The following is a 17,147-nucleotide window of genomic DNA, read 5'->3' as shown; positions in this document are numbered from 1 at the left end:
AAATGCACAACAAAACAACTGAGGAATGAATGGGAGGAAACTGGAGTCAATGTCTGTGACCGAACTGTAAGAAACCGCCTAAAGGAAATGGGATTTACATACAGAAAAGCTAAACATAAGCCATCATTAACACCTAAACAGAAAAAACAAGGTTACAATGGGCTAAGGAAAAGCAATCGTGGACTGTGGATGACTGGATGAAAGTCATATTCAGTGATGAATCGCGAATCTGCATTGGGCAAGGTGATGATGCTGGAGCTTTTGTTTGGTGCCGTTCCAATGAGATTTATAGATGACTGCATGAAGAGAACATGCACATTTCCACAGTCATTGATGATATGGGGCTGCATGTCAGATAAAGGCACTGGGGAGATATGGCTGTCATTACATCTTCAATAAATGCCCAAGTTTACATTGATATCTTGGACAGTTTTCTTATCCCATCAATTGAAAGGATGTTTGGGAATGATGTTCAAGATGATAATGCATCCTGCCATAGAGCAAAAACTGTGAAAACATTCCTTGAAAGTAGACACATAAGGTCAATGTGATGGCCTGCAAATAGTCTGGATCTCAATCCAATTGAAAATCTTTGGTGGACGTTGAAGAAAATGGTCCATGACAAGGTTCCAACCTGCAAAGCTGATCTGGCAACAGCAATCAGAGAAAGTTGGAGACAGATTGATGAAGAGTACTGTTTGTCACTCATTAAGTTCATGCCTCAGAGACTGCAAGCTGTTATTAAAGCCAGAGGTGGTGCAACAAAACACTAGTGATGTATTGGAGTGTTCTTTTGTGTGTTTGTTTTTCATGATTCCATAATTTTTTCCTCAGAATTGAGTGATTCCATAATTTTTTCCCTCTGCTTAGTCTGAAAAAAATTACCCTTACTGAGTACCACATTTTTAATCTTGATTTCTTTTAGTGTTTCTTAAAGCCCTAAAGTTGCCATTTGAAATAACTTTAGTTTTGTGCCATGTCTGTGATCTGCTTTTTTTCAACAACATTAAGCAACTGAATGAACATCCTCCGAGCCCAGTGATTCCATAATTTTTGCCAGGGGTTGTATGCACTATGTTGGCACTGTAAAATGCAGCATATTTTCACAAATACACAGCGGAAAGTCTTCTGCATTTTCACTAAGTGGGAACATACCCTATGGGGGATTGAGATTGTACTTATTTTTGTATATAAATCTGAATCAGTATATAATGAAATGGTCTGCAGCCTTATACGTTTTATAAGCCTATGTTTACATCTTTGTTGGGGCTTTCCGCTTTTCTGTTCCATGTTTTAGGAACAGGCAAATGGAACTTAAGGGGTTTTCCAAACTTAAGAAAGTGGTCACAAATGTTCTAAAATACCTCAAACAACAAACAGAGCCGATACTTACCCTCACAGGCCCCAGCACTGGTTTCCCACTGCTTCTCAAGTATTGATGTCTTGGCTGCAGCGGTGATATCACGTCGACAACGAAATACACCTCTATAACCAAACACTGAGCTCAATATTATACTGAGGTAACTGGCATGAGTCACCGAGCTCAGTGATTGTCTATAGCACTGTACTTGCTGTCGACAGGACGTTACCATTGCAGCAAAACCCAGATACCCGAACAACAAAAGGGGAGCCAGCACTGGACTCAGGGAAGGTGAGTACCTGCTCTGTTAGTTTAAGTAATTTAGAGCATGGGTGTCCAACCTGCAGCCCGAGAGCCACATGCAGCCCAGAATAGCTATGAATGTGGCCCAACACAAAACAGTAACCTTAAAATATTTAAAAATGTTTGACGTGTTGCAATGTCACGTGAAATAAACGTACGTACCCTATTGCTATGTGTACACATGCGGCGGTATGCGGCTTCCAATGTGTTATCTTCTAAGTGCAGACAGTAGAATTTACACCATCAGACATGCAGTTATATAAAAAAGTTTGGGCACCCCTATTAATCTTAAGCTTAATGTTTTATAAAAATTGGTGTTTTTGCACCAGCTATTTCAGTTTGATATATGTAATAACTGTTGGACACAGTAATGTTTCTGCCTTGAAATGAGGTTTATTGTACTAACAGAAAATGTGCAATCTGCATTCAAACAAAATTTGACAGGTGCATAAGTATGGGCACCCTTATCATTTTCTTGTTTTAAATACTCCTACCTACTTTTTACTGACTTACTAAAGCACTTTTTTTGGTTTTGTAATCTCATTGAGCTTTGAACTTCATAGCCAGGTGTATGCAATCATGAGAAAAGCTACTTAAAGTGGCCACTTGCAAGTTGTTCTCCTGTTTGAATCTCCTCTGAAGAGTGGCATCATGGGCTCCTCAAAACAACTGTCAAATGATCTGAAAACAAAGATTATTCAACATAGTTGTTCAGGGGAAGGATACAAAAAGCTGTCTCAAAGATTTAACCTGTCAGTTTCCACTGTGAGGAACATAGTGAGGAAATGGAAGAACACAGGGACAGTTCTTGTTAAGGCCAGAAGTGGCAGGCCAAGAAAAACATCAGAAAGGCAGAGAAGAATGGTGAGATCAGTCAAGGACAATCCTCAGACCACCTCCAGAGAGCTGCAGCATCAACTTGCTGCAGATGGTGTCACTGTGCATCGGTCAACTATACAACGCACTTTGCACAAGGAGAACCTGTATGGGAGAGTGATGCAAAAGAAGCAGTTTCTGCAAGCACGCCACAGACAGAGTCGGCTGAGGTATGCAAAAGCACATTTGGAGAAGCCAATTTCTTTTTGGAAGAAGGTCCTGTGGACTGATGAAACCAAGATTGAGTTGTTTGGTCATACAAAAAGGCATTATGCATGGCGGCAAAAAAACACAGCATTCCAAGAAAAACACTTGCTACCCACAGTAAAATTTGGTGGAGGTTCCATCATGCTTTGGGGCTGTGTGGCCAATGCCGGCACCGGGAATCTTGTTAAAGTTGAGGGACGCATGGATTCCACTCAGTATCAGCAGATTCTTGACAATAATGTTCAAGAATCAGTGACAAAGTTGAAGTTACGCAGGGGATGGATCTTTCAGCAAGACAATGATCCAAAACACCGCTCCAAATCTACTCAGGCATTCATGCAGAGGAACAATTACAATGTTCTGGAATGGCCATCCCAGTCCCCAGACCTGAATATCATTGAACATCTGAGGGATCATTTGAAGAGGGCTGTCCATGCTCGGCGACCATCAAACTTAACTGAACTGGAATTGTTTTGTAAAGAGGAATGGTCAAAAATACCTTCATCCAGGATCCAGGAAATCATTAAAAGCTACAGAAAGCGACTAGAGGCTGTTATTTTTGCAAAAGGAGGATCTACTAAATATTAATGTCACTGTTCTGGTGAGGTGCCCATACTTATGCACCTGTCAAATTTTGTTTGAATGCAGATTGCACATTTTCTGTTACTATAATAAACCTCATTTCAAGGCAGAAACATTACTGTGTCCAACAGTTATTACATATATCAAACTGAAATAGCTGTTGCAAAAACACCAATTTTTATAAAACATTAAGCTTAAGATTAATAGGGGTGCCCAAACTTTTTCATATAACTGTATCATGTACTCATGTGTTGACTTTGCAAGGCAGCGATTACTAATAATATTTTAAACTACCTTTGAAACATTAGGTGTTTAATGTTACTTAAGCCCCCGTCTCACATAGCGATATCGCTGCTGAGTCACGGTTTTGGTGACTCACCAGCGACCTCGCTATGTGGCTATGTGTGACACTTTGCAGTGATCAGGCCCCTGCTGTGAGGTCGCTGATCGTTGCAAAGTGTCCTGGACCATTTTTTGGTCGTTGGTCTCCCGCTAGCCAGCACACATCGCTGTGTGTGACCAGCGGGACAAACGATCTGGCTGGCAACTATGGTAAACATCGGGTTACTAGGGGCACGCGCGCACTTAGTAACCCGCTGTTTACCATGGATACCACTCTGCTACGGTGCACGGAAGCTCCCGCGCACCGTAGCAGAGTGGTATCCATGGTAAACAGCGGGTTACTAGGGGCACACGCGGACTTAGTAACCCGATGTTTACCATAGTTACCAGCCTGCTCCTGCTTGCAGCAGGCTGGTAACGGGAGCAGGACATCGTGGAACGATTCTTTCCACGATATCGCTGCTCCCCTGATCGCTGGTGAGCCTGCCTGTTTGACAGCTCACCAGCGATGTATTAGCGATGCAGCAACGATCCCTGACAGGTCGTATCGTTGTCGGGATCGCTGCTGCATCGCTTAGTGTGACGGGGCCCTTAGACATCAGATAAGCATTATTTTCAGATTATTCAGGCTTCTTCCACTTCTTTATGTCGCCTCACAAATTTGATGCTGCACTTTACAATAGGCTCCCTGCATTGCCCTGGATCCGCAGCCGAGGGGGCTGCTCAGTGTCTTTGCTAGGAACTTTGATTCTGGGACAGAGCACCAAATGATGTCAGGTAATAAGGAGGAAGTTGAGCATGAAGCACAGTGAAAGAAGAAAGACTGAAAACAAATGAAAGAAGAAAGCAGAGGGGAAGGAAGCTGAAAGAGGCAGGAGTCAGTAGAGAGGCTCCATAGGCTGTAAGCTACCTGAAGGTTGGCAGTACAAAAGAAACTTAAAACCATAATTTCAGGTGGGGCCACAAACCGAAAATAGGCCCCGTCATCCCCTTGGCAGTGAACTTACTCCTAGCCTGCCTTAGTCACACTCCACACTAAGTATCGGACCGGCTTACTAGAGGATCCTTTGGTGGGCCTAGTTTGGACTAGTGTAAGTTAAGGGGGAGAACTATTTAGTTTCCAATGTCCCCTATCCCTAAAGAGGCCATTTGTGAGATCATACACAGTGTCAGGTATTGTGGGATGGTTAGTCGCTGGGCCGCCTGTCTTAAAAAAAACAAAAACAAAGCTGCGTAGATAATACAACTTCTGCTTAATCAGTGCAGTTTCCAAGAGGACGACTTTGGTGACATCATGGTCACGTAACCAAAGGTCCTTGTGTTGTCAAAAACAACTCTTACACCAAAGTGGCCCACAGAGTGAAAGACCCCTTTTACATCCAAAACTGATACACTGTATGACTGATGCATGTGAAGCAGAGGGGTCCAATTAATTTTATGGGGTCCATTTGGTTTCAGTTATATGACTTTTTAGAATGAAATAAAAAGAGCTTCGTTCATTCATTCATTCATTCAAAGGCTGAACATCCACCCAACAAGCTGTTACAACATATCACTGTATTTAGAAGCCATCAGAGCCCCGGAAAGGTGAGGGATTTATGTATCTGCCACTATGTTCATTTCAAAGAGAAATACCAATTATAATAAACTTGCATTGAGAAATAGTAAGTTTGTGTGAGTTCTCCACCTTTGCTTGTAAACAATGTGCATGTTTCTACTGAATGACAGCAACAAAGTATGTTAAAAAACACATAACTTTATACAATGAATAAGTTCATAGCTGAACAATGCTTTCAAGTAATTATCTGATAGATTCATATAAATTTACAACACATTAAACATCAAGAAAACATTTTAGCAAAAATGCGCAAAATATGTAAACTGGTAATCATAAAACTACTTTAGAATATTTATTCCACAGTATTTTCCAGCTCCTGGTTTGTGTATATAACCATACAAAAAGTGAATTGCACTGTATGGACCCATAAACACAAATGTCAAATAAAAATCATTCAAATCATATAATATGACAAAAACATCTATGACAATGAAAGACAAGCGCCAGTGTGGTACTTACAGGCTGCAGAAGATAGATAAGAGATGATTCTTGAATTACTATTACTGGGATGGACGAGATTTTGACAGCATGATAGAGTGTCTCCACTGAAGCCATAATCTGGTCAAAACGTCCCCCAAGTCCACCTAATGCCACAATGACATCGACCTAAAAAAGCAAAGGAGAAATAATTGAAGATCAACAGAAAATAATATTCTATCTGAAATAACACTACACATTCTGAACGGAAAAATATACATCAGGCCCCATCAATATTAAAACTTAGGAAAATGAATGACAGTCATGGACCCATGGCCAGATAATGATTGGAGCTATAGGAGGGCCAACTCCAGGACCCAGCTACTTTCTACCCTGGTGGACTATATAACTCTTTTAAAAAAATGTATTATTTACATTGTTTGACCTTATCTGATGATAACCAGTTATCTGACTCAGCAGAGCCCCAGTGCCATCTTGTTCTGGATATATTTATACTATAGGTAAACATCCCCATAGGTTTTATGAAAAACCTCACGGGGGCAAATGTATTTTTCTTTTGACACCTATGGCTTGGCTGAGTCACAGTGCCATTCTAGACTTGATAAGTGCCACCTGTTAAGTCCAGCAACAATTCATCATTGGCAACACTTGTCAAAGTTGAAAGCTCATCATTAGTGATGGGCGAACCAGTGACTGTTCGGGTTCGGCTACTTAAGCCGAACGCCGAACAGTTCTTTTAAAACTTTGGGTTCGGGTACCAGAACAGTACCCGAACCCTGAGCCCAGACCCTATTCATGTGAATGGGGGTGCAGAATATCCCTGGTTTCCTGCGCTGCCACTTGCGTGACAGCGCAGGAAACACAGGCTCTGATCGGCGGTAATAGCGTTACCGTAGTCAGAGCACTGTGGCATCATGTTGACCGGTGTCAGCATGATGCCACAGCTGTGACAGTGACCCACAGTAAAAAGCTTACCGCGGGTCATAGGCACCGGCTGATGGTACTACCACCATCAGTCGGCACCTATTACCATAGGAAACAGCAAGGACAGTTCAACTGATTGCAACTCAGTTCAACTGATTGCAAACGTGGGAACATACTCACTGTGCACGCGCAGACCTCATTTGCCAGCAATACACTGAGTCAGTGTATTGCCGGCTGCTGAACAGAGCGGTCACATTTTACAATGTGGCCGCTCTGTTCAGGGGATCTTCGTGGGACCCTCGCTATTTGGACTGCGGCAGACAGGTGAGGGTGAGGTTGCTTTATTATTTTACTTTTATTACAGGTGATCATGACTTTAGGGATTAGGTGTAAGGCGAGTATAATGTATTTTATTTTTATTTCAACTTTTTTTTTTTATAAATTTTAACATTTTTTTTTTAACTTTCAGCAGAGCACAGGCACCAGCGGATGGGCGACTACTGTTCCCATCCAGCAGTGCCTGCGCTCGCTGTTTCCGATGGCAATAGGTGCCGGCTGATGGTGGTAGTAGCACCATCAGCCGGTGCCTATGACCTGCAGTAAGCTTTTTACCGCGGGTCACTGTCACTGTCAGCATGATGCCACAGCCCTCTAACCGCGGAAATGCTATTACCGCCGATCAGGACCTGTGTTTCCTGCGCTGTCAAGCAAGTGACAGCGTGGGAAACACCCGAACCTGAACAGTATCACGGAATTCCAGAGGAAGTCCGTGTTTGGGGTCTGTGACCGAACAGTAAGTGTTCGGTACGGACCCCGACCTTTACTGTTTGGGTTCACCCATCACTACTCATCATCACCATACCAATACAAGAGACTGCAGCTACAGATCATATCCAGATAAAAGGAAGAATTTCAAGGCTGGTATGTTTATGGCCTCTCGTTACAACTAACATGACAATTTTCCCAACTTAGTGGGAAAATGATGTAGTCATGACACAAAAAACACGAAAGCACAAACATACCAATTAAGTCTATTACCTGGACGAGCCCTTCTTAGTTGCGATAGAAAATAAAAAATATATCTACTTACCTTCTGTATAAGCGCAGTTCCAGTACAGTAGGGGCTAGGTCTCCTGTCGCTGATTTGCCATGTAAGCACCACACCCGATCAGCGGCCGATAAGGAGCTGCAGTGCTCACACTTTCCTTAGACATAAGTCAGATGTTCTGAAGAGGCGTGAACGCTGCAGTCCAATAATAGCTGCTTATTGACTGCAGCGCTCACGTAATATAATGTCACAAGAGTGTCGGGAGAACAGGTGCTAATACAGGAGGTAATAAGGATTTTTTAAATTTACTATGTGGCACTATTGCATTTAAAAAGGAGTTGCCCAAGCAGTTGAAAACCCCTGTAAAGATACAATACTGTCACAAATGTAGTGTGTCCTACTGAGACCTTCGGGGTATCTGTGATCAGAAGGTCACAGCGATTGGCAGATCGCAAGTCCTCTCTGTAGTCCGCTTGGCAATTAACTTGAGTGGTGCAGATTGATTTTCACTTACTGGTGAAGGGGTTAAGAGTTCCTTTTTTAATCTTGCTGGGATTCCATATGGCTCTAATCTCAGCTGCTACATTTTGCTGCCACTCCCTTCCAGTATTGAAACTCACTCCTAGCTCTCTCCTATGCCAGTTATAGGATTTCCATGCTGATCTCCCTGGAGAACGCGTTCCAGTCCCTGGAGAAGTTGTTCCAGTTAAAGCTGTGGAGTTCCATTTGTTGTTTGATTTTTCCCTGTTTGTCTCCCTCTGTGTGTTTTCTTACTGTAGTAGTGAGACTAGCAATTCATTAATCAGGGTTTGCCAGGGCTTAGGCATGTGATCGAGCACTGGGGGAAAGACATGTCTAGGGACAATAGGAAAAACAGGGCTCAGTCTCAGGTGAGTGTTTAGGGGTCGCCCTCCTCCCCACTCACTGTCGTCAGGGCTCCCTTTACCTTTTCCCTGGGGTTTTTGCCCTCTTTTGAGCGGCACACCTGGCATTTCCTTGCTCCACTGTGATAAATACTGTCTTCACCTGAAAATTGCTAGTGTATCACATTGTAGATTGATGATTACTATTAGCAGCAATGTAGATTATTTTTCTGTAAAATATGGAGCATTTATTTGAAGAGGCTATTGGGCAATTTCAAGGCTCTCTGAGAGATATATGGAAAGTGGCTGCAACTGAGTTTCTCTTCTATCTAACCAAAAATGAAAGCATCCTTAGGGTACATGTCCACGATCCGGAGTAGCAGCGGTTTGGACGCAGCTCACCTAAGCTGCAACCAAACCTCTGCGTTGTACAGTACAAGCACAGTGGATGGGATTTATAAAAATCCCATTCCCACTGTGCTTCTATTTGACGCTGCATAAACTCACTGGCGGCACGGCTTTAGGAGACACATAATGTTAATTATCTGCAGCGGAGGCGCTAGTCTCCGCAACAGAAGTTTCCACAATAGAATGGATAAGTTGCATTAAATCCGCGTCGTTCAGTGAACACATGTGGATTTAACTGCGTGAGTAGAACGCATCACTTTGGACACAGCGAAAATACGCTGCGTCCAAAGCGCTGCCATAGCCTGACCATGGGAACATAGCCTTACCCTCCACTACCATAGCTGAGCTGCATATTCTACAGGGAAATCGTACTACAGATAATACAAGTGCCAAATGAGTGTTTTGAACCCTACTACTGATCAACAAGCTATCTCATGTCAGTAATGTTGGTGCTTGTTATATCTCCACATGCCTTATAAAACAACAATCATTTATGATGTATAATTCAAGCTTTCTACTAGACCTAAGAAAAAAGCTCCATTCAGACGCTATATATCTGTATTTCTCAACGCTTCTAAATGAAGTTCCAGCTACTCAAATAAATGACAAAGTACTCTCAAAGCTATCATACACTGTGCTGCAGACAGGGATGGACTGTCAATCTTGAAAATACCAGATGGCCTGGTTTGGCAGTGGGCTTCTTAGGCCCATATTACTTATAAAGATATCCATGTCCTCAGGAAGGAGATACTGTTAAAAAAATGTTCCTGAGCAATCGTGGCTATATATGAAACGTGGGCGAGGGATGGCCACAGGATGAGAGGTACAGCAGCAATCAGCAGACACGCACAAAGATTAGATAATATATTAACATTTAATAACCAGTTTATAAAACAAAGGAAAGGATGGTAGGTATACAGCGTATATATAACAAATACAATGACAGCAGTTACTCTTAAATAACACTGGCTAAGGGTATACACAGGTACAGTTAACAGAATTAACAGTTATATGCAAGCAAAAATACATGTGATTAACCCTTTCTATGCATACATCCATAAAACAACAGTTGTGCCAGTACTTCAGTAATCATATACTGGGATGAGTTTTCTTGAAGTGTCTCCTACAAAAGAGGCCATTTTTCCTAACCAACTAGACCTCCATAAAGTTATTTATATATGCACATATATATTCAGCTGTAAATGGTACCGGGACGTTCTGAAACTGAAGTGTCCTTGCTGGGCTGAGTCCCAAATAATCAGAAATGCTGACTTGAATCTCTTAGACAATGCTGATCTCTCAAACGCAGAGCTTCTCTAAGTCCTTACAAATAAGGCCTCATGTGGCCTAGCCCAAGATGCTGTGTCCTTGGTTGTCCCCATCGAGTCGGCACATGTCAAGCCGAACAACACTTCCCAGAGTCGCACCACTCTATCCAGACCTTTTTCCAAGAATGGGTAGCTTCACTCTCTCCTTGTACTCCCCCTAGCAAAGTCACCAACTGCCAAACCCCTGCGCTGCAGCTCTGGCCTCTCCGCTGCCTGCTACTGGCCAGATCATATACCACATCACGAATCTCTACAATACAGTAAATGGTGATTAACCCTTACACATATATACAGGTAAACTTGAAAAACAAATGCAGGTTTGGATCAAGCCTGGTCTTAGGCAGGTAAAATAGGCTGCCTGTCAGTATTTGACTTACAGAAGTATTGCAGTGTATGATAGAAGAAATCAAATTGTCACAAGATTGAAGGGGTTGTCCGGTCTAAAGCTACAAGTGAATCCTCACATCACACGCACGGCTCGCTGTGAGGATTCACCAGTGCCAGCACCGGCGTGGTTCATCAGTGCCACCCCACATGGCCACCCAAGACATGTGAATGTGCCATGTTCAACACCCTCAGTCTATAGGGTCCTGGTACCAATAACCGTTCCATTAGCGCCGCCCTCATTTTCATGACCCAGTACAATAACTCCCCTCTCAACATAAAATAGGGAAACCTGGCATCAGCCACTGGCACCCGTGCGATATAATTTATGATGGATACAATGTTGAATACTTTCCTTAGAGTTAGGTCCCTATGTTGGGTGGACCAAAATTTTCACCAGTCATCCCTTGCTCAGGTATATCGGCCTCAGAGGATACTACCTCCTTATCCACCACAAGGACACAAAAGGGAAACCCATCCGACTCTGGGTGTGGTGATGCGTCTTTAGGGCCAATCCGTTTCTTATCTAAGCAACTGAGCCCTGTCCCCTTACCCACAGCTCCCAAAACAAACAAAAGTCCTGTCCCATCATGATGGGATGCAATAAGTACTGGACAATGCCGACCTCATGGTACGCAGTACCTTGGCCATTTCAATGTCCACTCTGGCCACTGGATAGTCTTAAGCATCGACATGAAGCAGCAGACATCAACCTTCTTCCCAGCGATCAGTTGGAGAGGAGGAGTGGCCCACAGGAGGGTCACCAAACTTCCTGAGTCTAGCAATCCAGTTACTTGTCAACAATTTACACTGCAGGCCAGATATGGATAGTATGAACAGCGGCGTAACAGACAACAGTCTATTTGCTCTGAGGTCAGGGCGCAATGGTCAGTTATATGGCCTGGGCCGTGACATTTCCAGCATATATCGCCAGCAGGGACCTTTGGCATTACCTCACCTTCCCCTTTTGATCTTGGATTCCCCACCCCCTTTTGGGCCTCCGCCCCCTGTTGGGACCCTTAGTATGGAGTGGGCTGCTTCCCCAAGGAACCCTAGACTCCCTGATACCTCTCAGCCAGTCCGACCAGTTCATCAGCGTTCTGGGCATCACCCTGGGCAACCCAAGTCTGTATTAGCCTTGGCAGGGAATGCACAATCCGGTTCATCACCACTCGCTCCACCATCAGCACAGGGGTAGAGGACTCTGGCTGCAACCATTTTTGGACCAGGTACAGTAGGTCAAACATTTTGGAGTCAGGGGGTTTGTCACGGTGATGCACCCTGACAGTCATCGCTACCAAAAAGCGCTCAAAATTTTCAGTTTTTAGCTTGCCATATTCCTTGACGTCCTGCAAGGCCAAGTCATAGTAGGCCTTCTGGGGCTCCCCCGTTAAGTATGGAGTCAACACCTCTGCCCATTGCTCTGGCAGAAGTTTCTCACTCTCAGTGACCCTTTCAAAAACGGTCAAAAAGGCCTCTATCGTGACATGGGGTCATTTTCTGCAGGGCTCTCCTTACCGCCTTCCGGATGGAAAACTCGTCCACTGACATTGGAGTTGGAACTGTTGCTATGCCACAAACTGCCTCAGTGAGCAAATCGATCTGTTGCTGCTTTTCTCAGTGCTGGTTCTATTGCTGCTGGTAGTGGAGCTGTTACTGGAGATGCAGCACACGCAGCTTACTTGTCTCCTGTTGCGCCAGCTGTTGATGCTGTAACTGTTGCTGCACTTGTACCAGATGTTTATTCAGGTCCTCCATGTTGTCTGACGTCGCTTGCTGGCTTGTGGCCGCCTTCACCCAGGACATACAGTACCTCTTGCAGCAACCACACGTGTTCGCTGGGAATGCTACCCGCACTTCTAACACAGATTGAAGGGAATGCTACTGACTTGGGTGTGTCAGGAGGCAAAACAGGAAGCATTTCCATTTTATTGTCTATGTTGGTTTATTGCTGCTTCATAAACCATCCATACGCAAAGAAAAAATAAATAACCTTCAGGGCAGGTAAAACAAAGCACAACTTTTTTTTTTTTTTTTTTTATAAAGTCTCTTGAGAGATAGTCCTGGTCACACAAGCGGAATAGCATCCAGTAGACTGGCTCAGTCTGGATATTCCACACAGGAGGCCTTCTCCCTCCACACACTGTAAAGCAAATCTGAAAATCGTGATGTGAATTTGTATTCAGTCCCCCTGAGTAAATATATTGTAGGACCACCTTTTGCTGCAATTACTGCTGTAAGTCTTTTGGGGTATGTCTCTACCAGCTTTGCACATCTAGAAGATGAAATTTTTGCCCATTCTTCTTTGCAAAATAGCTCTAGTTCAGTGAGATTGGATGGAGAGCATCTGTGAACAGCAATTATGAAATCTTGCTGCAGATTCTCAATGAAATTTACGTCTGAACTTTGATAGGGCCCTTCAAACACATGATTATGCTTTGATCTAAACCATTCATTCCATTGTAGCTCTGGTAGTATGTTTAGGGTCGTTGTCCTGCTGGAAGGTGAAACTAAGCCCTAGTCTAAAGTCTTTTGCAGCTTCTAACAGGCCCTGTAAATACAGCTCCATCCATCTTCCCATTAACTTTGACCAACTTCCCAGTCCCTGCTGAAGAAAGCATCCCCACACCATGATGCTGCCACCACCATGTTAGACAGTGAGATTGTGTTTTCAGGGTTAAGTGCAGTGTTCATTTTCTGCCAGACACAGTGCTTTACATCTAGCCCAAAAAGTACTACCTTTGCCTCATCAGACCAAAGCACCGTCTGACCAGTCAGCATCAGCCTAGGTATTCATCCAGGGTCTCATAGGTTTATTCGGGTGTGACTTGGGGAAGTATTTCCAATTAGTGTTGCCAGGGTTTTTTTGTTTTAATAGAGACTAATATATATTATTTAAGGGTTTATATGTTCACTTTTCTACAAAAAGCAGAGAAAAGAAATACATTTAATGGGTAGAAGGGCAAAATGATCAATTCTAAGTACACAGTGCTATATAATATAACTGCAATATATTTAGAGGATAAAAACTTTGATGGGAGGAGTGCTTCTTTAAAGAAATAATTTAATATGTTTTTTAGCCACCAAATAATAAAAATACTTTAACACAAGGTGGATTTTAAAGAAGTTTTTTTTAGTGCTGTTGTGAATAGAATGACACTAGAATTACTCAAGTTTCTCCATCAATATGAACTAGTCAGCTTTCCATGCATAACAGTGCATAAAGAAGGCTGTCAATCACTGAGTCAATCACACAACCACTGGCCTCCTAAGTACGGAAAGAGCAGAGACTAAAAAAAATCAAAGTTGAAGTAAAACTATACATCACTATGCTGTGGACCTTCAGCGGTGTTGAAGTAAGACTGAGTATATAATATGACCGTATCCTGGCAGCAGTTGTTATTCTTCCAATGGGAGAAGCTTAATGTACAATACAACTTGTGCAAGAAGGGACATGAGAAATAAATCAGAGATCAATTACTGCCAAGTCAGATATCCGCTTTTACTGAACTAAAGCTGTTTAGCAAATTAAATCTATCACAATTCTTGTATATTAATCTTAATAACTCACCTCCAGGGATCACTGTTTAATACAAATAGGTATTTGCAGTTAAACATATTTGACCTCAAAAGAGCCAACTGTGCCCCACAGTTCAATAGGATGACATCTACAAATCACTTTAATGTGAATATGTATCGGAGCGTGAATTATTCATCATTTTAATCTTGCTTCGCTTTTAGTTCTTTTGGGGATTCAGTAATTAACCTATAACTAAACAATATAGAGAAAGTAAAGGTCACCACATTTTACTACATTTGGAGTCTAAATGACTCAATGTGATATGTCAATATTAGCATTTCTTGACTTATTTCCCTTAAGGAGTCTGGGTCCGTTTACATGGACCGACAGGAGGCGAAATCAGTAGACCTTTAGCGATTGGTGGCCATATAATAGCCTGTTTGCCCTGGTAGACCAAACAATTACATTAACTGACTGAAAAAAATACCCTACGAGGAGACTTGTAGATTGTGTGTCTTCTCCGGTAGATTAAAGTATACTATGCACACTGAGCGATCTGAAATATATTGGTCAGTTCGACATTACACACAGAGAGAAGGTAGCGGGCCACACAGAGAGAAGGTAGCGGCAAGCTTAGGAAGCTAGCAGTCCATCAAATTACAAGGCCAGGAGACCCGAGGGTTCCAACCTGGCCTCTCTGAGAGTTTCCATGGGGCCAGATGACCGGTGGGTCCCAATCTGGCTTTTCTGAATGTCTCCATGGGTTCCAGGTGACCGGTGGGTCCCTCCTGGCAAACCCAAACAACATATCCATGGGGCCAGGTGACTTCCTCCTCCCGACCTGGTCTCAACAAAATGTATCCATGTCTCTCTGATGGTCAATGGAGCAGATCTGAATCTTTCCATTCAGGGCAGATACCTTTAGGTCGGAATCATGTAGAATTCAAATCTGTGCATCTTTAGGTAAAATCCATGCTTCCAAGCTGATGGTCTCAGAGTCTGTGTGTCTTCTTGCTTCTCCTTGATTCTCTGTTTATATTTACATCTGTGTAGGGTCATCAGTCACAGGTTGGGGTTAGGGAGGGCATTAATCCCATGGCTCAGCTCTCATTGTTTGAGTTAATCTATTTACATAGTTGGTAATACAGAGGCTATTTTAAATAAACTTTCAGCTGACTTAGTATAATATGTAATTAGCATAGTAATAAACAACATACTTCACCTAACCAAGAGGAGTAAGCAATCAGGGTTATACAAATACTGGTCTGTCCTTTAGAAATACACAAACATATACAAGTCAATTAAAACATAATAGTGTATTTCTCTTGGCTTAACTAATCTAATCATCTGGCTTATTAAGATTTTAAGCTGTATAGTCACAGGCTCCTTTGCGTGAAGTCACACAGTATAGGACCAGAACTGCGCTGCTAACTACAGACCGGTCTCTAATCTTCCCTTCATCTCTAAACTCCAGGAACGCTTGGTCCACTCCTGTCTAATCCGCTATCTCTCAGATAATTCTCTTCTCGACCCTTTACAATCCAGTTTCTGCTCCTCACACTATTGAAACTGCCCTCACTAAAGTCTCTAATGATCTACTAACAGCTAAATCTAATGGTCACTACTCCCTACTGTTTCTCCTGGATCTCTCTGCCACTTTTGAAACTGTGGATCACCAGCTCCTCCTCACTATGCTTCGCTCTATAGGCCTCAAGGACACCGTTCTCTCCATGTTCTCCTCCTATCTCTTTGACTGCTTCTTCATGGTATCTTCTGCTGGCTCTTTTTCCTCTAATCTTCCGCTTACTATCAGGGTTCCACAAGGCTCAGTCCTAGGTCCCCTCCTCTTCTCTTTGTATACTGCCCCTATTGGAGAAACCATCAGCAGATTTGGTTTCCAGTATTATCTCTATGCTGATGACACCAAATTATACACCTCTTTACCTGACATCACCCCAACTCTAATACAGCAGAAAGACAAGCACTGGTAATTTGTATCTAACATTATATCCTCCTCTATCTGAAACTGAATCTCTCCAAAATCTCTCCCTCTACTAACCTACCTATACCTGGCTTTGCAATTTTCTTGAGTGGTGCCACCATAACTCCCAAGCAGCAAGCTCGCTGTCTTGGAGTCATACTTTCCTTTATTGTCCATATACAATCAATCATTTTCTCGCTCATGTCACCTGCACCTTAAAAACATCTCCAGAATCCGACCTTTTCTCATTTTTGATACTGCAAAAACTCTTACTGTCGCTCTTATTCACTCTCGTCTGGACTACTGCAACTCTCTTCTAATCGGTCTCTCTCTAAACAAACACTCTCCTCTTCAGTCCATTCTGATAGAAATACGAACCTGGCTGCTTCAATCAGGCCACTTCACAGACACCTCTACCCTGTGCCAGTCATTGCACTGGTTACCCATTTACTACAGAATACAATACAAACTCATCGGTAAAGGACATCGGTAAAGGACATCGGTAAACCAGGGGAGGAGTCCTGAGGAGATAATTTGCATATTCCCACTGCATTTTGGGGTAAGTGAAGAGTCTCCGCGAGCTCAAAGAACACTGGATTTTGGCTGTTGGAGCTGAAAAGAGGACATCGGTAAACCGCGCGTCTACCGACGCGTGCATTTTTAAGCTTTTTTCACTGTTTTCAGAACATTAAGAGTAAGAACATGGAAGAGTCCAGGAGCCATTTAGTGAGCTGCATATCCTGCAACATGTTCACAGACTTGCCAGTGGAAAAGCCAAACTTCACATGCCAGAAATGCAAGCTTGTGTTCCTGTTGGAGGAAAAGTTGCGAAATCTAGAAGAGAGGTTAACTACCTTGAAAATCATTAAGGAAGGTGAAGAGTTCTTAGACAGAGCAGAATTATCTCTTCATGATTCAGAAAGAGAAGAAATTTGAACTGCGCCTGACGAAACAGAGGAATGGAA

The 17,147-nt window shown here is 42.9% G+C and overlaps 1 protein-coding gene across 9 annotated transcripts in view; it reads right to left on the bottom strand.

Annotated features, from left to right (window-relative positions):
* TPK1 (thiamin pyrophosphokinase 1) overlaps positions 1 to 17,147 on the bottom strand; it is an 844,123-nt gene that overhangs the window by 394,509 nt on the left and 432,467 nt on the right. For all 9 annotated transcript variants that reach the window (XM_073678179.1, XM_073678187.1, XM_073678184.1 and 6 more), the window contains one exon: positions 5,748 to 5,894. In XM_073678179.1, coding sequence (XP_073534280.1) covers positions 5,748 to 5,894 — 147 coding nt within the window. The remainder of the gene's footprint in view (positions 1 to 5,747; positions 5,895 to 17,147) is intronic.

This window comes from Phyllobates terribilis, unplaced genomic scaffold (genome assembly GCF_046119375.1).
Source record: "Phyllobates terribilis strain yellow unplaced genomic scaffold, ASM4611937v1 Scaffold_4__5_contigs__length_816908805, whole genome shotgun sequence".
In the NCBI taxonomy this organism is placed as follows: Eukaryota; Metazoa; Chordata; class Amphibia; order Anura; family Dendrobatidae; genus Phyllobates; species Phyllobates terribilis.
The sequence above is the reverse complement of the archived record's forward strand: the minus strand, read 5'-3'. Positions and strand labels throughout refer to the sequence as shown.